Source organism: Patella vulgata, chromosome 5, assembly GCF_932274485.2.
Source record: "Patella vulgata chromosome 5, xgPatVulg1.2, whole genome shotgun sequence".
Lineage (NCBI taxonomy): Eukaryota > Metazoa > Mollusca > Gastropoda > Patellidae > Patella > Patella vulgata.
In genome coordinates, this window is record NC_065883.2 from 50,021,054 (window position 1) to 50,044,131 (window position 23,078).

Below are 23,078 nucleotides of genomic sequence, written 5' to 3' on the forward strand. Positions count from 1 at the left end.
ATTTTATACCAGGTTTTGGTGAATATTCATGATTTTGAGGCGGAAGGATACAAGAGTTGAGAGGTTGGTTAGGTTGAAATGTAGGGTCCAAAATTGCATGTTTTCTTGTCTCTACTTCCAGCTTGTGTATCTCAAGTTTTTCATGGTGAACCTCATACGTGCTTTTGGGCAAGAGGTTACCACATGTTGCTCCATCTGTGGTAGAAAGCGTTCTACCCAACGAAAATTTGGGAAAAAGTTAGAGCCGGTCTAAGAGACGAGAATTAACATTAAAGTCAATAAGCAAATGTTTAGTGATCTGTGGCCAAATACGCTTCTTCATCTCACTAATGTACACAACATATATCAATTTTAAAACAATTGGATGATAACTTTTGGCGTTCACAAGAAATTGTGGACGACGGACGGACCGACGGCAATGTATGTCCACATTTCAATGTGGGCATATAAAAATGGTCAAAAAATCATCCTGACAAATACTTGCATTGTTACATACCGGTAATGCATATTTAATCTATTTATATTTTCAATAGAATATATAGAGGTTTGTTTAACCCAAATGTAATCCACAGTTACACTGACAAAACCATCTGCAAATGAAGTATATATAATCTGAAACTAGCACCATTAATATTTAATCTATTTATATTTTCAATAGAATATATAGAGCCCGGAGGTTTGTTTAACCTAAATGTAATCCACAGTTACACTGACAAAACCATCTGCAAATGAAGTATATATAATCTGAAACTAGCACCATTAATATCTCTTTTCATCCAAAGCCCCCAACTGATCACCACATAAGTAAACTACATAAATTTCATTTACTTCTGCCTCATTGCAAATAACAATGATTGGTATTATTTACATACTGATAATTTATTTTAATAGAAATGAACAAAAACAAAAAGCTTAATATACTAATTACCTAGACCACAACTTTTGCTACAGAAACTCCAATCGGACCAATCAGAAAGAAGACAGTCAATGTCACATGGTATCTCACACGATGACACAAGTGGTTCACTTATCATTCCAAATATCTGAAGAATAAAATAAACATAAACTGTTTTGGATGCCAACCCAACAAATGCCAAATAACATACCTACTAATTATCCAGAGGGATCAACAAAAGAGTAAGCAAAATAACCTACGATAAACAAATTGCATATTGACAAAGGTCAACAGCCCCCACCCCAACGTATTCCAACAGAAGATACTGATAAACCAACACTTCACTTATCATTAAACTAATGATTACATAACAGTAAAGTCAACAACTTCTTGTTGGTTACTTGTTAAAAAAATCTTCAATATTTAATATCACACATTTTTTTGAATAACCAAAGGCATTTAACCAATCGGCTTTCTGGGCCAAATGTCAACTTTCATTGTATCTGAATATTAGTTTTGACTGTGAAATAATGAGATGATCTTAACATACGGCACTAACTAATGAAGAAAAAAAGACCAGTAAATGTTTCCATGAGAAACAAACCTTTTCACAATAATAATTGGATACAGTTTTCGACTCTCCATTACGACATATAGGGTAACGTTCTTTATGTCCTACACCACATGTTTCATAACCACCATTAACAAGACATGTAGACCAGTTAGATATCTCCCAACTATATTCAATACAGTTATCTCCCTTCCGACACAGCCTTTCTTCTATCAATTTACCACACTGACTTTCACTAGAATAGTGTTGAGAAGATGAACGCATACGTTTTCTAGTCCGCTTCTGTGTCTGTTGACCATTACAAGGCTGGAAACAAAACATCATTTAGATTAACATAAAAGAGGAAAACTTCAAAGAATTGTTGATCAATCCTTTTTTTAATAGGAGCCGCAGTGGCATAGTGAGAAAAATGTTGGCTCGCTACCTGGATCAATCACGGTGTCAAGATTTTCCAGCGTGGTTCCCCCTTGTCAGTGGTGCAGGTCAGAGGGCCTGGCAAGGCACAACGTATGGTCATTCGGATGGGATGAAAAACATATAATAGTAGGCCATAGCAGCGTTGTCCAGGTAAAGTTTCCCTCATAGCACACTGTATGGCATATGCCCGTCTTCATTAGCCCAATCGGGGCAGAACAGTGGGACGTTAAACCCCATTTCATTTCATTTCACTTTTTTTTAAATATAATTTGTATAACGGCATGCTATAAAGATTAGACAAAGTTTTGAAATTAACCAACAAATTATAGTAGTATGGTATGTAAATCAACACATAAAATCCAACGTAATCATCAATTTCATTTTTGACTTTAAGAAGTTCTAGTTATATTAAAAGAGTAAATTTGATCCGCTCTATTTTCTATTGAGTGAAAAAAATGAAATTTTTAAACTATAAGTTGAAATTTAAGGTGTAGTCCCTATTTGCTATCACAAATAAATTTAAATAGACATACATTGTTTGTCATTGAAGGTGATAAGTATATGAATTGACATAAGGGACTACAGCCACATAAAATTCTACAATCTATAATTTACCTGTTTACAGAGTGACCAAGATGTCCATTCACTCAGAACGCATTCCCCAGGACATGATAAATAACAACTGCGTGTTTCTAATGGTCGATCTTTACCACGACAATATATATCATCCACATAGCCTAATACTTTTGTAGTTTCACTGATTGACTGACATCTGTAAAGACATTAACCAGCGGCTGCCAGGCAGGATACGCCCACGTTTTGCAAGAGATGGATAGAGAACAAGCTAAAAACAAACGCGATTTTTTGTACAATCAGGGGCAATAATCCAGAAAGTTATGGCCTGAAATGTGCAAATATCAAAAGGGACTGAGATCTTTGGGATATAAAGATATGTTTTAAGTTTCATCAAAATTGGATAAAAATTGTGACCTCTAGAGGGTCCACAACCTTTGTAATACACACTTCTACACAATTTGCGTACAAAGAGCGGCCATTTTGTCGGGCAGTTTTATTTTGATTTTCCCGAAATTCGAATTCAAACTTCATCATGGTGCAATGGTGATATATTTAAACGGCTTTTAAAATCAGAAAAAAATTGTGACCTCTAGAGAATCCCCAAGCTAAAAATGCAATTTTTCGAACAATCAGGGGCCATAATCCAGGAAGTTAAGTACAGGTATCCGCGATTATCAAAAGGAACCAAGATCTAAAGTGTGTAATGGTGATATATTCAAACGGTTTTTTAAACTGGATAAAAATTGTGACCTTTATAAGGTCCACAAGCTAAAAACGCGATTTTTCGTACAATCAGGGGCCATAATTCAGAAAGTTATGGTCCGATATTCGCGAATATAGACAGGAACCGAGATCTGTGGGTTATAAACATACATTTCAAGTTTAAACCAAATTGGATAAAAATTGTGTTCACAAGCTAAAAACGTGATTTTTCGTACAATCCATGAAGAATCCATGAAGTTACAGTCCGATACATGCCAATATCGAAAGGAGTGATAAACCTATATTTCAAGTTTCATTGAAATCGGATAAAAATTGTGACCTGTAGAGTGTTCACAAACAATTGCGGACAGACGGATAGACAGGGGCGACGACAATATACATCCACATGAAAATGTGGGCGTATAAAAAGCATAACATGTGTGTGACATTCAAGTTTTGGGAGTAAGGGGCAATCATTTATTCATTTGCTGTATAAAACTGAAGGGAGACTATTGTTTAGCAGGACAATCCTAGCAAATTTAATGATGTCCCCAACTCTAATCCCAAAATAAATGGGTAACACTCATTAATAACTTGCATACAGTATTTATCTTTTTATAAAACATTGAGCAATCAAATAACTTATCACGACAATTGAAAGCCAAGCTATTGTGTTACTAAAGGTGTGATGGACGAAGAGCTGCTTAGCCTAATCAAAAACTGCCCATCATCGAACTTGTTACAGACTGCGATCGAACAGCAATTGAGTGATTCTAGTTAAAAATTAAAGCAGTATTTAATAAACAATAATAGTCTTATAAATTCTACACAGAAGGTGTTTATTGATATTGTAGCCCAATATTTTAAAACTTTTTTGATTTGGCATTGGCTATGATTGTCAAAGATATAGAATACCTAAGTCTGCAACAGATATTTTCTATAGTTTGAAAGGAGTAATTAATATGATTATAACTGATATATATTATTTACTATGTATTTCTAGGTCAGTGCATGTGGGATCATTCTTATATTCATTGCACAAAATGTAAATAATACCACCAAGCAGATGTTGAAAACCGGACTTTATTTAAAGGAAAATTCATTATAATATCAGACCACACCTATTTGATTTCATTGTCGATAAATGGCCTATGAGCCAAGACCAATAATCATAAAGGTGCTCCCGGAAAACTTGAATTCAAATATGTTTATTTACCTAACTGGACGAATTTGCCTGCCTGTACCACAACCAGCACCAGCTTGAGGTATACAAGAATCCCATTCACCTTCATCCCATAGATAATGATTACAATCCACTCTACAAACACGACTTTGGGTTTCCTATAAAAACAGATTTTCAGTCTTTAGTAATGTAATAAAGAAGCTTACAAATCAAATGAACTTCTCGTCAGAAAATCATTCGTTTCAACCAAAATTACTTAATAAAATTGATACAAAACACAGCAAATGAGAATATTAATTAAAGATACCTTATGGGAGATTAGATAAAGAGAGAGAGAGAGAGAAATGGGGATTAATGTCCACTCGACACAAACTAGGTCATTTCGGGACTAACATATGGTTTAATTTTATTTGCATAATTCGCTTGCGCGTAGGGGTCTTTAGCACTGGGAGGAAACCGGAGGACCCGGAGAAAACCCACGAGGTTGGACAGGCGACCCTACTCCTTGCCACGTACAACCAGGGATTCGAAACCAGATTATATAAAGAGCTGGCAGTTCTCACTGTAACAGTTAAAAACTAGATAATGTAAAGGGAATTTCCTGAAAATTTCAGTCAAATTGATCCACTCTGAACCAAGAATTTTGCGATTGAATTTTTGGCCTAGCCTCGATCATCATTACTAAAGTCGGTACGATAAAAAACATAGTCTTGATTATCCATATGATGATTAGCAGCAAATCGGATCCTAATCCAGTAAATATCACAGGCTAGCGATGGCATCGAGAGTTGATTATAGTCTGGATAAGTTAATTAATGTCTAATTGATAATTTATGTAACATTTCAGGCCTAAAGAAAAACCTGAAATAGGCAGATTTAGCTCTTGCATAATGTATGTTTAACCCTATCAACTCATCCCTTCTTAAAATCGATCACCGGCGATCGATAAATTCATCACGTCATATGTAGCACCATGGGTCGTTTGTCAGACGTGGAGAGCGGTCGACTCTACACCCGGTCGCCACATCCGGCGTATAACCCATGCATCGTTTCTTACTACACATTCCGGAACAGCATGATTGTCTAGTATTGTCTTTGGCCGCGTTTGTTTCTTATTTTCTTCTTAGGACTCCACTTTAAATATTATGTATTTATTCTGCCACTCATTCAGTTTATGGTTACACACAATAACAACAATACCACATTTTGCTTCTATATTTTATATTAAGCTCTGCTACATATAGGTTACAAAGTTACAAGCATAATATAGTCATTCTCTCTAACCCGCTATCATGCAGACTCGGCGAGTCTGCTGATGGAAATTATTACATCTTCTCCCTACGAGAACTACATGACTGTCTACCCTAGAGCGCACATTCTATTAATTATATATTCTTAGATGCACACCCATTAATTATGCTATTGGCTAATTATGATGTAATTAATCATGTGATTGGTCACTCCATGCTAAATATGAAATGATAACTTTCCTATCACATGCTTTTAGAATTTATCCTTGTTTCTTATTTTCTTCTTAGGACTCCACTTTAAATATTGTGTATTTATTCTGCCACTTATTCAGTTTATGGTTACACACAATAACAACAATATCACATTTTGCTTCTATATTTTATATTAAGCTCTGCTACATATAGGTTACAAAGTTACAAGCATAATATAGTCATTCTCTCTAACCCGCTATCATGCAGACTCGGCGAGTCTACTGATGGAAATTCCTACATCTTCTCCCTACGAGAACTACATGACTGTCTACCCTAGAGCGAACATTCTATTAATTATATATTGTTAGATTCACACCCATTAATTATGCTATTGGCTAATTATGATGCAATTAATAATGTGATTGGTCACTCCATGCAAAATATGAAATGATAACTTTCCTATCACATGCTTTTAGAATTTATCCTTGAAAAATGCAAATGACCAACATAGGCCTGCAGCCAAAATTTCTAGCTTGCTTAGAAACACAGTGCAGCTACATATGGTTCTCCCTAATAAACAAACTATACATTTTTGGAAAGCTTATTATACCATGAACACAAATCCAGAGAGTTTCAAGCAAGAAGTCTGCACTAACTCGATTTAGGGCCAGATGAAAATTGTGATAATTTTCAAATAAATGCTATATTTATACTAATAATTGTGAAGTTGACATAAAATTAAATATTGGCGAAAACACCCGATGATGCCTTTATCCTAGGCAAAGAATATGCTACTGGTTAAATTTTGATTTAAACCAAAATGCAGAAAACATAATGGACAAGGGAACATATAGAATTTTGGAAATCCATTAACGGTAATAGAGAGTTATCTCCCTTTCTGTCAAATGTCTGCAATTGGTAACAGCATTTCAGTTGCGTGTTGACCGCTGATGCTGTATGACGCACAAGACCATGTGTGAGCACACAAGCCCAATATTTATATCGGTAATGGGGTCACAGGGGACTGCAAGGGTTGGTGAGCGGGTGTTTACCCAGAAATTATGGGCGGAGCGTCTAGTCTGATGTGCAAGGAGATATGTTTGACATTGGTTGAGCAATATGTCTATGGAGCAATATGTCTATGAAGTAATGAAGACCAGACTATGTCCGTAGTTTTGTAAATCGCATTGAAATCATGGAATATTTTATACTAAAACATAAACCCACACCAACATACCCTTTCAATTAGACCCTATGTTATTTTTACTACAGGTAGCTGTAAACCTCTAGTTCAGATATTTAAGGCTGAATTACAAACATTTAAACTGAAACCGTATCTATAATTGTGTAATTTGCTAACAAATATAGATTTAAAACAAAAATTATTTACTGAATTAAATCAATTATTGAAAATCAAAATTACGCAGTTAACCTGTACTTTAAATGTCTTTAAAGTTAGTCTTATCATCATCACTGTCACTACATGTATAAACATCAAGTTCGGTTTCTTTAACAGTCTTTTTGTTTCATTTTCAAATTTACTACACTTACACATATTAGATATGTACATGTACAAGACAACCCCGGTGCGGTATCCTTTTGTCAGTGGTACAGGATGGGAGTGGGCTGGAAGGACAATGCCCAGTCGTTCGGAATGGGAGGCAAAACAATATTTTAAACAATATTTGATTCAACAAACTAAATCGGATTGAACAACATATAAGGGGCTACATGGGTGTAGGGGGCTAATCTCAGTTGGGGGTGGGGGGCTGAACCTATTTGCCTGAAAAATTTGTCACCCAAATTTTCTGAATGACTCAATCATTAACTAAAATGAATTTTCCACAAAGCTGTGAGGGTTGTTTATTTTAAATTAATTACACAAATATACAATTATATTTCCATGAGATATGGTCGCATTCTCCATTCTCTGAAGCTTGTGCCCGAAAAACTGAAATACATTGCCCCGAAAAATGGACGGTTCAACAAATCTCGGAGAGTGTGTGGGCATATAAGCACTCCCAAAACAGTATTTCTACTAATATATATATGTAAACTTTTAGTTCAGATTAGATTTGGGGCTAAATTCCTAACAAATATTTGAATTGAAACAAAGCATCTATATGTAATTTTCTCACAAAAATAGATATATGTCAAAACCTAAATAATACTGTAAGGGAGTGGCAATTGTAATGAAGAGAAAATAAAATCAACCATCATAATGAAGATGTACATACGCCCGCCATACAAAACGGACTACTCTTTATTTCGAATTTAAAGTTCTTTACATTCCATCCGAATAACTGGACGCTGCCCATCACAGCCCCCCCCCCCTGCTTCCTGCACCACTGACAAGGGAAAACAATGCTGGAAAGTTTGGGGAACTGTTTAGGTCAACACAGGGATAAAACCCCGGACCTCCTGATTAGTGAGCCACAGACAAGGGGAAACAACGCCGAGCTAGTAGGATCAAACCCTGGACCGCCCAGTAAGTGAGCCAGCCCTTTACTGAGTCACCGCGGCTCCCTTCCCCCCCCCCCTCAAACAATAATGTATGACGTACACCCATCTTCATTATACGGGTTGGTACAGAACAGTATGACATTAAACTCCATTTGATATTTTTTCTCTTCATTACAATATTGCCACTCCCATTACAGTATTATTTAGTTTTGGCCATATCTATTTTAGTGAGAAAACTAAATATCTGTAGATGCTATGTTTCAGGTTAAATATTTGTTAGAACTTTAGCCTCAAATCCTATCTGAACAAAGGTTGACCTTATATAGGCCCTTGTCTGTAGTTAAATCCTGTTTCCCATAAAGTTAAGGGAAATAACTCATTTGACCATAAATGGATTTCCAAAATTCTGTATGTTTCCTTGTCCATTATGTTTTTAGTTTGGAGGCTCAGCGCAGGGGGTGTCCATCAAATGGGCACAAAACCAGACCCAACTTTTCTAGAGTAAAATTTTGCGTAGAATACGATGCCGAGTGGTAATCAGTCCACATAGATGTTTCAAAGCACAAATTCTTCCCTCCATATTACTACACATATCCGAAAATTCCCTTTGAAATGAGACTAAGAACGGGTGGCTATTCAACATAGAAGTTGTGTTATACGAGTCTAGATTCTAGCAGAAGTCCTATTATTTCGTGTACTTATAGCCGTAAAAATTTAGTTTATTGTGTCTAAAAGAGAAAGTATTAAACCGAAAATTAAGAATAGAAGTGTTGTTAAGTTTTACATTGATTAGACACGTCTGATCTTGAATATACGTGCAATGCCGAAACAAACGTAAGCTTGATGATGATAATTATTTAATTGTAGATTGTATGCCCATTTCTAGCAGGAAATATCCATTTAGCATCGAATTATTGGTAAATTAGCCCCAAATATGTAGGCCTAAAATGTAATGGCATTTTGACAGCTAGTCGGCCAAGTCATACGTGCGTATGGCTGGACTTGATGAAGAGTTTTTTTCTATTTCAATTAGACAATTGACATGAAATGTAGATTAACCCATGTTTAGTATTAAATTTCAAAAAGGTTTGGCCACTAATTTTTGTCAGTTTGCATTTGTTTTCTTTAGTTCCACTGAGGGGTTGGACTGTGTAGGGACTAGGCTTAAGCTAAACTAATAACTCAATAATTAAGACTCTTTGTCTTGTCAACACATTTTAATGAAATGACCTTTCCATTACAAAAACAAAGTCAAGCTTCACACAGAACTTTTCCAAAGGAAACCATTCCAAATAATAAAGATAACTCTTGACATGTCCTAACACAATCAGACCACTAATGAATTGTCCTAACACACAAAACTAGATGTTATCAATCTCCACTCTGTCTCTTTAAATAAAAGTTTTTAATTAAAGTAAGGTAAATAAAAATAGTAAGTTTAACACTATGAAATAAATAGTTCAACACATTCTACTTGGAACGCTAGTTGAATTACTGCATGAGTTTAAAATAGAAAGTTTACACTGTGCATCACTATTAAATTTTGAGTTTCAAAACATCGTCTTGTAATGTTTTCATGAGTATAAGAGCTGATGATCCAAGTTTAGTTAGACAATCAGTATTACTGAAAGGGTGTGCCCTGTTAATGCGCAGAAATCATCGCGCTCAGTTTTTTTAATTTTTATTTCGTTTTCGGATCATTTCAATTTAAAGGCAAAAAAAGGTGATAAAATGAGCTATTCACAACCCATTCAGGCTTTTCATCTTTTAAAATATTTCTTCACAACTTTCATAAACTAGTAGCAATAATCCATACGAAGAGAATGTATGTGAAAATTAGTTTGTAACATGAGCAGTTGCCGAGAAATGGGCAATTTTGCATGAGTCACTTTTTTACGCTAGTTTGCCTTTAAAAGAGTCAATTATTATTCGATTTTCATAAAAGTGACACCATTTGATGCGTAATGTCAATTTTTACTAGGTCAAACCAATTTAACATTTTCAATGTCACCGGAAATGACGTAATTTGGGCAAAAACTGTATTTATAGCCTTCAAAACCAGTAATTTATTCAAATGAGTCGTATTTGTTATTTGTTTAAAATTTTGATATTTGATTCCAGTCAACTAATAGAATGAACCCATACGATCATACAGATACCAGAAAATGGTTTCTAACTTGTTCAGTTGAGGAGAAATAGACGATTTTCAACAGGTAACTTTTCAAGGTTTTTGGTCCATAAAAGTGTCAATTCTTATTCGATTTTCATAAAATTTCCAGTGTGTGATACCTAATGCCATTTATGATTTCATACAAGTAATTTAAAACTTTTACTGTCACCGGCAAAAACTGTATTTTTAGTCTTCAAAACAGATATTTTATTCAAATGAGTCTGATTTGTATCGTTTTTAAAATTATGATATTTGATTCCAATCAACAAATAGGTTGAACCCACACGATCATACAGATACCAAAAATTGGTTTCTAACTTGTTTGGTTGCAGAGAAATAGACGATTTTCTAAAGTTACTGCTCAAGGTTTTTGGTCTATAAAAGTGGCAATTATTATTCGATTTACATAAAAATTTCACCATGTGATGCCTTATGCTATTTCTGATTTCATAAAACTAATTTAACATTTTCATTATCACCGGAAGTAATGTAATTTTGTCAGGATCACTTACATGTAACAAATGTATACAATGAATTGATATTGCTGGATTTGGATGATTCTGTGTACATTTTATTTGATGTGTGCAATGCTTATATGGAAACCTGTTTAATGGTTTCATCGGTACCGGAAGTGACATATGTTCAACGGTAAGGGGGCACCGGTGAACCTGTCATTACTGCGTCGCACTTCTAGTTTTATTTTATTGTTTTTAGGCCTTCAACCTCAGCTGAAGATACTACACATGGACATGGTAATGATAGTTTTAGGCTTAATGGTACCGATACAAGCATTGATTTGGGTGAGTGAGTTTTGTTTGTTATGCATAATGTATATGTTTTTACATTTGAAACAAGTATAAACCCAACTGTCTAAATGTTCTACAGCTTTAGATTGTATGCCTATATCTACTAGCATGAAATATTGATTTATGATCTTCCTCTTTCCAATTATTTTACCAAAGGTTACTCATTGTAGAAGTCTTTTGTTATTTTTTTTATTGTACTGAATGCCTTACATTTATTTATTTATATTTGAAGGTCCATATCTGAAGATGGAAATAGTGGTAGGCCTAATATTGTTGAGGAAATTTTGGTACAACGGAATAACAAAAGTACTTGTACCACCAGGTCAAAGCGTCAATCAACACTGAAGCATTCCTATGCAGAAGATTCTGCTGAAGAAAACTCACCATTAAAGAGAACACAGTCATCTGCATCCCAGCCTTGTCTTGGTCAGAAGATTAGTCATAACATTAGTACAGAAGAATGGAAGCATGAACAGTGTATAGACACAGAGCCCAGTATACCAAAGTTTACTCCGAGACCGGGAACTGGAGTTTTATGAGTTGACAATTGGCACAATGGAACTTGATCTGTTTGAAGGGTTAAAACTAGATAACAGCAGATTTTTTGTCATTGCTACATTTATTGTAAATAATATAATTATTGATTGTTGCATGATTTTCCTAGACCTGTGTACATGTATCTACTTGATTGTATGTATTCCTTCTGAATTTTTCTTATCAGCCTTGTGCCTACTTTCATATTTCGGTGTAAAAAAGTGCTATTGTCTTTGGGATGGTATTTACCTTATGGCAAATGCTATAGTATTTGCATCAAAGCAGCTGTGGGTAACATTTTAACAGCAATAGTATAAAAATACTAATTTTGGGGTCGTAAGTCAGTGTGTCAGGTCAAAGGTCAACCCATTGAGTCAAAGGTCAATAATAGGTCAATGGTCATTTCCATAATTACTTTTTAATTCTAGTCATATATTTGTGATATTGAATTTTGTTATCTTTAAATCCATTCATTAAATCACAATTGCTACTATGTAAATACTTCCAACTATGTGAATAATTGCTACTATGTGTCTCATAACCTTTTTGATTTTAATGCCACAATTATGAATAATACACAGATTTGTGGCAAAATAGTTGTTTTCTTTGAATCTACCAAAAAACCAGCGGCTGCCAGGCAGGATACGCCCACATTTTGCAAGAGATGGATAGAGAACATGCTAAAAACAAACATGATTTTTTGTACAATCAGAGGCAATAATCCAGAAAGTTATGGCCTGAAATGTGCTAATATCAAAAGGGACAGAGATCTTTGGGATGTAAAGATATGTTTTAAGTTTCATCAAAATCAGATAAAAATTGTGACCTCTAGAGGGTCCACAACCTTCGTATTACACACTTCTACACAATTTGCGTACAAAGTGCGGTCATTTTGTCAGGCAGTTTCATTTCGATTTTCAGGAAATATGAATTTAACCTTCATTATGGTGGAATGATGATGTATTTAAACGGTTTTTAAAATCGGAAAAAAAAATGTGACCTCTAGAGAATCTGCAAGCTAAAAATTTGATTTTTCGAACAATCAGGGGCCATAATCCAGGAAGTTAAGTTTGGGTATCCGCGATTATCAAAAGGAACCAAGATCTTAGTGTGTAATGGTGATATATTCAAACAATTTTTTTAAATCGGATAAAAATTGTGACCTCTATGGGGTCCACAAGCTAAAAACGCGATTTTTCGTACAATCAGGGGTCGTAATTCAGGAAGTTACGATTCAGTATGCGCAAATATCAAAAGGAACCGAGATCTGTGGGTTATAGACATACATTTCAAGTTTAAACCAAATCGGATAAAATTGTGACCTCTACAGTGTTCACAAGCTCAAAACGTGATTTTTCTTACAATCAGGGGCCATAATCCATGAAGTTACAGTCCAATACATGCTAATATTGAAAGGAACCAAGATCTTAGGGTGATAAACCTATATTTAAAGTTTCATTGAAATCGGATAAAAATTGTGACTTGTAGATTGTTCACAAACAATTGTGGACGGACGGACGGATTGATGGACAGGGCCGACAACAATGTGGGCCTATAAAAACTACCAGCTTATAATCCCTGTGACCTGTTTGAGGTCAAATGGAAAAGCTAAACTTATTTTTGGGGTCAAGGTCAAGGTCAGACAAAAAGGTCATGGTCAAAGTTCATGCATGTGGGGTCAACGAAATGATCCCTTATAGAAAGCCCTGCCAGTGCCCTAATCAGAAACATATAACATGTGGTTCTTCTAAGAATTATTTTTTTTACCATTTGCCCAGTAACAGATACCAGTGGTAAAATGCCAGTTTAGGGGATGAGTTTATAGGGTTAATGAAAATATTTAGACCTAACAATAAATTTGGAACAATTGCTGATACAATTACAGATAAAATTATTTAATAAAATTGATACAAAACACATTGAATCAGAATTTTTACCTTGATAGAACCGCTTAAAGATGGACATTTTCTTCCTCCACTGGCAGGTTGAGTAGCTATACTTCTAAATCGTACTTGCATGCCAGCACCACATGTAACCCCACAATGAGACCAAGCACTCCACTCTGTCATTTCACAATCAACTGGACATGGTATTACACACATATCTTCTTCATAACCTACAAATTATAGTTTAATATAAAACTCATTTTTATCTGCATTTGACCAATACCTACATCTTACCTTGGAAGATTATTGATAGATGACTTTGCCCCATGTTTCTATATTTCAACCTAAGATAGTCAAGGCTTACAGCTACTCAGATCAAGTTTAGATTAATATTAGGTGCCCCCTTCCCCTTTAAGCAAAAAATCTAATTTATAAAAAGAATACATTCATAATGTTTATAAGAAGTTGACTGGGTTGCCTTCATTAGATTACAGAAATAGGGGGACCATCTTCTCTTCAATCCTTGTATCTTTGTTACATTCATATTTACCAATAAATGTCTTACCATTTAGCGAACACTTGGATGCCATTTCTAAATCATGTTGATCATTCCTACAGGCAACGACTTTATATTTTTTACCTGTACCACAATATGCATTGACTAAACTACCACCACGATTACTAGTATTTGTATCTCTTTCTTCAACACTTTTAAATGACATTTGAGCAAATCTTGGTTTTGAACCAACAGCATCATCTAGTATACAATCTGAGTATGCTCCAATCACAACAGGATGAAGAACATTGCACAAGCATTTTTCTCTTTGATCTAATGAATACAGCTCTACATTTTTACATTCTGCCCGAAATCGGCTTTCTCCTGAAAATTTCAAATTTTAGAAGTCTTTATCTGAAAGATGCCAAGAGATAAGATTTCTAAAGATTACTAATATGCAATATTGAATTTGGTTCATAGGATTTTTTTATATCTGATTGTACATGTGTGAAAAAATACCCCTATTCAAAACCATCTAACGCACCATCTATACTAATATTTGTGACTGTTGTTAGTCTGTCTGTTTGTCTGTTCAGGACTGGCAGCCACACCAGGGGTGTCCTGAGTCTGAAATTTGGTGCATAGGGCCTTGGGGTGGCTCAGACAGGGGAATAACATAGGCTAGGTGGCATTGACCTATTGATTCCATTTTCAGGGTTATGGACACAACTTGGGCAGCACAGAGTTATCCGCTAGTAAAGACATATTTTTTACCAGATGCGATTACCCTTGAACTTATGTCACTTCTGGTGCGACATTACCCTTGAACTTATTTCACCTCCGGTACCAATGAAACTGTTAAACAGATTTCCACATAAGCATTGCACACGTGTTATAAAATGGATGCAGAATCAAATCCAGCAATGTCAAAAAGTGATCCTGATAAAATTGGTTACAAACTTACCGCCAAGTTAGCTAACTTCTAATGGAAAATTAAAATGCGAAAAAATCTTTAAAAGTGATCCTTACAAAATTGGTTATTTCTCGACAAGGGAAGATGCTAGAAGCAATTTTGGACATTTATATGATCGTATTGATCCAATCTATATGTCCATTGGAATCAAATATCATAATTTCAAACGAATAATAAATATAACTCACTTCAAAAAAATATTTGTTTTGAAGGCTAAAAATACATTTTTTTCCAAAATTACATTGAATCTCGTAATAATGAAAATGTTACATTAGTTCTATTAAATCATAAATATAAATGGCATAAGGCATCACAGTGAAAATTTCATAAAAATGGAATAATAATTGACACTTTTATAGACCAAAAACTCTGAAACGTGACTTGTAGAAAATAGTCTACTTCTCTGCAACCGCACATGTTATAAAACCATTTTGTGATATCTATGTGTTCGCATCGGTTTATTCTATTTGTTCATTGTAAGCAAATATCTTAACTATAAACAAATTACAAATGTGACTCATTTGAATAAAATATTTGTTTTGAAGGCTGAAAATAGAGATTTGCCGAAATGGCATTTCCGGTGATATTGAAAATGTGAAATTGGTACAGCCCAGTCAAAAGTGTCATTAGTCATCACTTGGTGAAAACAAATCTAAAATCTAACAATAATTAACTCCTTTACAGGCAAAATAACGTGAAAAGGGACTTATGAAAATTGTATATTTTTCAATTTGCTGCATTCTGACGTATTTCCGGAAGGTAAATTCCAAAATTACAGGTCTAAAAATCGCCAATAAAATCGCATTAAATGCAGGCGCGGATCCAGAGGGGGGGGGGGGGTTCCAGGGGGTCCGGACCCCCCTCCTGCTCAGGCTTGAAAATTTGAAGAGTCCGAGAAACTTAAATCTAAAAGCCTGAATCTGACCCAAAAATTGCGAGTTTGTATACATGACTTTCATTCCATTGTGGGCAAAAACAAATAGTCACATACAGCTCTGGCAATTAGCCAAAAACGTCGACAGCAATTTTTTAATACCGTACTGTATGAAAATATAAGTTTATTGAAATTTAAAGAGTTTTATTAACGCTGTTCGCCTGTTGACGTTGAATATTGTTGTGGTTTCTTTTTAATTTTATCGGCAGCGTTGATAAGAAAAAAAACCTGGTCATTTATGTGTGAAAATTCCCTGTAAACCTCTACATTTATGATTAAGCCTGTGCAACTATTGCAAGCTATATTATTTATTTTTATGCGCTGAAAGTAAAAACAGTAAACCAAGTCTATAGACTTTTCGTCTGTGAAAGTGTGTGCTCTGGAAAAGCCCGACCAACTTTCTTATACTTAAATGGACTGGTTACTCTAATAGTAAATTGATACTGCTAATAAAGCTTGTTAAGAACAACCATAATATGGTATCTGAAGATATTTTGTTCCTCACCTGTGAAGGGAGCATCCCCCATCAACATTTTAAGGACATTTAATGTGATTTTATTGGCAATTTTTAGACCTGTAATTTTGGAATTTACCTTCCGGAAATACGTCAGAATGCACCAAATTGAATCTAATTTACCCCCCTTTACAACGTTTAGCGCCTTAATTAAGCAATTATCCAACCTAGACCCCCCCCTGCAAAAAATCCTGGATCCGCTCCTGAAATGTCCTTAAAATGTTGATGGGGGATGCTCCCTTCACAGGTGAGGAACAAATTTTTTCTTGTCGGACATTTTTACCAAAAATAAAGGGACATAACTCTTATCGTTATTTAAGATGGCAGTTTTTAGACCACACACAAAAATCACGTGTAAACAAAATATTTAAATTCATCCGTAATATAAAAATAGGTGCACCTCGTTATTTTTCATATTTAATTCCCGTACGGTATTCAAATTTATGTCAGTAATATTCCTACAAAATTCGTAATACGATAGAATGAAAGCGTGCTGACTACTGCCGATCTGTACTGTTTCAAATTCCTCCAAAATTACCGTATTTTCGGGACATAAGTCGCTACATTTTTCTGCAGAAATCCGGCATTCGTCTTATACTTATGTACAGAGGGTAAGAATATGATATCCCGAAACATTTGGGCAATAAACGTCGCTATACCACAACGAGGAATGACATCATCCACTAAATAATCGCATTCTACTCTAGCATGCGCTATCGTCTAAAACAATTAAGTACTTACACTATTCCAATCAACATATTCGTCAACATTGCCTAGATTACCCCCTGGACCCCCGCTCAGGATCCGCGCCTGATATATTGCTTTCAGTAACAAATATAGTTTTCTCTGTAGTTTGTATATGGTTATGTAAATAAGTCAAAAGTCAAAGGAATATATCTTTAAATACATAAATATAAGTAAGCTACCATATTTTTATTTTTTAAAGTAAATCGTCTTTTTCAGAGATTATGGGAATAGATATCTTCAAGACATACCTATTAGTTTGCGAGTTCTATGGCTATAACCATTACATCCTCCAACACATACACTCCATATTGACCAATCGGAGAGCTGACATTCTCTGGCACATGACACATGACATGTCTCTAAAAGTTTTGGCATGGCTCCTATGTTACGTAAACATGTATCCAGTGGGTGATCTGTGCCATTGGCATGACGACAAGTCACATCTGCAAATACAACAATTAACAAAAATACTGGGATGTTGAATTTAAATAAACAGACATACTAAGTGATTTGTCTACAAATTTATTAATCAAGAAAAAAAACACACACCGACTTTTACAATTTTTTTGGGCTGTTTAACCTTTACAGCTATGGTTTATAAAAGATGTCTGACTTACTTCTTGCTCTCATTCCATCTCCGCAATATGGTACAATAGGAGGTATTATACAATCACTCCATTCTGTCTTGTCCCATCTGTATTCATCACACAATGGTAAATGTAAACATTGTCTTTCTTCGAATAAGTCATTAGGACACGGACTTCCCTTATTTTCAGGATACTGCAATATGTAGCGTACTCTACGTTGTTTAGGTAGAACTTGTCGAGCTGTTTTATAAATAGTGTATACATGGGATAATGGAAATAAAGAGAAAGAAATGTGATTCAACAATACTGGATGTTATAAAATAAGATGTAACAACATCCTCCGAAATTCCAGACTTTTCAATGTTTTTTCAATCCTTACCCACATAGAAATGAAATGAAATAGGGTTTAATGTCCTACTTTTCTGCACTGACTGAACTAATAAAGATGGACATATGCCATGCAGTGTTCTATGAGGGAAATTTTGCCCCGACAGCTGTGCTACGGCCTTCTCTTATTTTCGAATTTCAATTGTTAAGGGTCCTTTTACACCAATGTGCACAGGACCTCAGTTTTTTTAACAACTAGACACTGTTCCTTGTCATGCTGTCCTGAATGAATACGGTACAATAAAATCTTATCTTATCTTATCCTACATTCACAAAACAGAACTCAGTCATTTCAAGATAACATATAGTAAAACCTTTATTCAATTAAACAGAATGAAACCAGAGAAAATCCCTTGAAAACCCATGAGGATAGAAAGGCAATCCTACTATTGTCCCGAACAAAGGATCATTAACAGACAAACTATGTTCACAATAATATCTATTTTCTTACCAGTGACATCGAGACAAGTAACACCACAATCTGACCAATGAGCCCACTCTGATACAGTACAATCTATAGGGCAATCAATAGTACATGTCTGAGAATCTTTTGGTCGAACGATTTCCTCACATCTAAAAATAATAATATCATTATTCAAATAAAACAAAGTGAAGATATACACTACAGACGTATATATAATTAGAAGGACTGTAAAATGTTTCTTTCAAATTATCAATGAAAAATGATTGAGAAAAACCTAATTACTGCTTGAAAACATCTTACATCTGCTTGAAAAATCTTGTTTCGAACATGATGTACCCCTCGACCCACTTTATAAACCTATGTGTATATATAAATTCCATTACTGGTTGATACATGTATGAAATAATAATAATTTTTTTATTTCTGTAAAGATCAATGTCAATCAGTAGTCAGATGTAAAATACAATTTGTTTCTAGAATCAATATTCTACATTTCTTTTCATATCAAAATAATGCTCCAACAGAAATATTTCTATTACCTTCTGTTGATGACTGGTTGACCATCTTGATTAAAACAAGTCACTTCTCGTTGTTGAAAACCTCGCCCACATTTTTGATTTGGGTTATCTAGTACACATGGCCCCCATCCACTAGATTTCCAGTAATATATAGCACACTGAACTCTGATAGGGCATGGTTCATTCTGACGCATTTCCTTTGGACATGGTTGACCACCTAAAATAATTTAATAGCAGTAATTCAAATCTCAATCTTCAAGGGATATCTTATCATGTTAAATCTACAGCCAGGGCAACCGATTTTGTCAACATTCTATACTACATAAAGCAGAGATGGGATTTCGCCCGTATATTCTGGACATGTCCGACGCTATTTTCCAAACGTCCTAAATTGTCCGACCAGGAATTTGCCCAATCGGACATCAAGATATGGTGAATAATATTCAAAATTCCAAAATTAATATAGTGTACTGAGTGTATAACTACCACTCAACCCGATTATCGTTGATAATAGGCTGGATTGAATAGATAATTAAGTGATCAACATATTTATCAGGTTGTACCGTCTATACACCTACCTTGATTAACTACTTAATCTGCTTTGATTGACTGACTTAATCCTTTGTCGAACAATTCATCACTCTAATCTTAAACAGAAGTCATTGCTTCCCCTTTGTCAGATTATTCATCAATCCAATAAGAGTGATTATCATTTTAATCTACGTGTTTACCACATGGTTTCTCCATTGTCGGACATTTTAATCCCATTGATGTGAGCCGACAATATGTATAAACTAATCATACATGTCACATATTGTAAGAGTATATAACACCCCAAATCAATATATTATCCGTTAACTTGTAAATCAATATATCCGTTAATTTGTCTGCGATATCACTTCGGTGGAAGCGGACGTTAAATAAAGTTATTTCACACACACACACACACACACACACGTGGTTATAATACAATAATCGAAACTAAAGTAGAAATCTCGTGAGACACATGAACATGAAATTACAAGAGATGTAAACATGACAATTATCAAGTTAACTTATAAATCAATATATCCGTTAATTTGTCTGCAATATCACTTCGGTGGAAGCGGACGTTAAAAAAAGCTATTTTACACAAACACCCACAAGTGGTTATAATACAATAATCGAAAACTAAAGTAGAAATCTTGCGAGATGCGTGAGACTACAAGAGATGTAAACGTGACAATAATCACATCAGAGGAAAGATTCTATTTTGATGGCATATTCTCGGGTTTATGATAATATTTTGAATGGGGTTTATGTTTAAAAAACAAAAAGAAATAAAAGTTGAGAAATTACCTCCCAATTACCTCCCTAGTTTTCTATTCTCCACCATGGAGTAGTTATCTTCAAATGTTTGAATTTGAAGTTAAAAATGATATTTTTGCCAATTTCTCAACTGGCAATAGTGAATTATAGGATTAATAGGATTATTCTTTAACAAGGTAGGACTGTTATAGATACCATCTATTTTAAGGCTTTATTTTAATAAATTTTAAAAATATAACTTAAAAATATGAAATTTCAACTTTAAGAGATGGTCTAAAACTAATAAATGTGAGATATATGCCGTGGATAATTATATATTTATCTTCATTTCGAAGTTATTGTATTACAACTAAAAATTATCCATGTCAGTGTGTTTTCTTTAGAGCACGAGGTTGAGAAATGTCGACAAATATTTCGATTGGAATAGTGTACATGTAAGTAGTTAATACACGATAGCGAGTGCAGGTGCTATCATTTAGCAGATCATGTCACTGGCGCAGTATCGTCTAGCAACGGTCATTGCCAAAAAATTTTTGGAACGTCTTTTTTTTTTTTTAACCTCCATCCATATAGAAGTTAAAATGTAGTATAAGACGAATGCCAGGTTTCTGCTGAAAAAAGTATCGACTTATACCCCGAAAAATACGGTAATTTTGGAGGTGATTTTGAACAAAAGTATGGGTCGACAGTAGATAATGTTTCAAAAAAAAAAAAGAAATAAAAGCTGAGAAATGTCAACAAATATTTCAATTGGAATAGTGTACATGTAAGTAGTAAATTGTTTTACACGATAGCGTGTGCGAGTGCTATTATTTAGCAGATGATGTCACTGGCTCGGTATCATCTAGCGACAGTCACTACCAAATATTTCGGGATGTCTTTTTTTTTTTACCTCCATCCGTATAGAAGTCAAAACATAGTATAAGACGAATGCCGGACTTCTGCTGAAAAAAAGTATCGACTTATACCCCGAAAAGTACGGTAGTTTATGAGGTGATTTTGAACAGTAGTCGGCACGCTTTTATTTTATCATATTACGACAATACGTAATTTTGTAGGAAAATTACTGACATAAATTTGAATACCATACGGAATTAAATATGTAAATTAACGGAGGCACAACTATATTTTCAATATGTACAAATTGAATAGTTTGTTGACACATGATTTTTAATTGTGGTCTGAAACTGCCTGCTTAAATAACGAGTTATGCGCCTTTATTTTCGGTAAAATGTCCGACAAGAAAAATTTTGAAATCCCATCACTGACATAAAGACAGCTACAATTATCTATTAACAAACATTGCATGTCCACTACTGGCCTTGGAAAATCCCTGGATGAAAACGATTAGGGGTTACCCACCGCACAAACTGTCTGGCAGTGGTCATTCATGATTCCTCTCGTGGTACTGAACAACTCCAAAGCTGTTTTAGGTGGTACAGATTTGAGCTAATCTAGCCTAGCTTTGGTCTAAATATTAGATAATTCTTGTCAGGGATACTCCATCACTACAAATGTCTGTCAATTACATAGCTCTGTCAGGGGTACCCCACCACTAGAAATGTCTGTCAGAGTGTTTTTGTAATACCTGAAGATGTACGTTACCTTGCTGTGCGATTTTCATGTGGTACACTTTTGAGCTAATCTAGACTAGTTGGGGGGCATGGCATTTTTGGCGTGGAATACCACACCCACCACCAGAAACCTGGCAGACTTACATTCTGATGATACCAGATATACATACATTGATACCATATAGGAGAAAATTGGTACACTTTTCAGCTAGATTAACCCCCTGGGCTCCCGCTCTATGTACAACAAAGGAACAAAGTTTAAATTTCAAATCTGTGTTTTTCTTTAATAAATGTTAATAGCACATAGTTTACTAGTTACAGCCTTGTGGGAATTGTAGAAATAAAAATCTAGAGATTAGTTAACTTGCTTACTGAAAAATTAAGAAAATTACGTATTCCAGTGCTATTGTGCAGCAATATTGATAATTCCATGTGTTGCAAAGATGTTGTGTATATAATTATGGTTACTCTTATACACGACGATGTTCTAGGGGGCGCTAGAGTCGTTAGCTGTGAAGTTAGTTATCCGTTAGTTATTTAGTTATTCATTATTAGGATTTACGTCACAATTCTGTGATCCGTAATGCCTTAAAGTTAGAATTTCATATTTTCTAAGAAAGTCAAAACATAATTATTTTTATGTCTTTTGCTCAATAGGTTATCAACTCACTATTATACGATCATAGATGTCATTCTCACACTTAAAACTCATTAACACCGGGAATAATAAGACATTTACCTCCCTTGTTTTCTATTCTCCACCATGGAGTAGTTATCTTCAAATGTTTGAATTTGAAGATAAAAATGATATTTTTGCCAATTTTCTCAACTGGCAATAGTGAATTATAGGATTAATGGGATAATTCTTTAACAAGGTAGGACTGTTATAGATACCATCTATTTTAAGGCTTTATTTTAATAAATTTTAAAAATTTAACTTAAAAATATGAAATTGCAACTTTAAGAGATGG

At 34.6% G+C, this 23,078-nt stretch overlaps 1 protein-coding gene across 2 annotated transcripts in view; it reads right to left on the reverse strand.

The window, feature by feature from the left end:
• LOC126821229 (thrombospondin type-1 domain-containing protein 7A-like) overlaps window positions 1-23,078 on the reverse strand; it is a 241,053-nt gene that overhangs the window by 106,278 nt on the left and 111,697 nt on the right. For both annotated transcript variants that reach the window (XM_056101468.1, XM_056101467.1), the window contains exons 9-18: window positions 19,247-19,442; window positions 18,735-18,856; window positions 17,927-18,136; window positions 17,558-17,752; window positions 14,211-14,525; window positions 13,697-13,875; window positions 4,378-4,502; window positions 2,499-2,655; window positions 1,500-1,772; window positions 929-1,043 (exon numbers count right to left, since the gene is read on the reverse strand). In XM_056101468.1, the coding sequence (XP_055957443.1) occupies window positions 929-1,043; window positions 1,500-1,772; window positions 2,499-2,655; window positions 4,378-4,502; window positions 13,697-13,875; window positions 14,211-14,525; window positions 17,558-17,752; window positions 17,927-18,136; window positions 18,735-18,856; window positions 19,247-19,442 (1,887 nt within the window). The remainder of the gene's footprint in view (window positions 1-928; window positions 1,044-1,499; window positions 1,773-2,498; window positions 2,656-4,377; window positions 4,503-13,696; window positions 13,876-14,210; window positions 14,526-17,557; window positions 17,753-17,926; window positions 18,137-18,734; window positions 18,857-19,246; window positions 19,443-23,078) is intronic.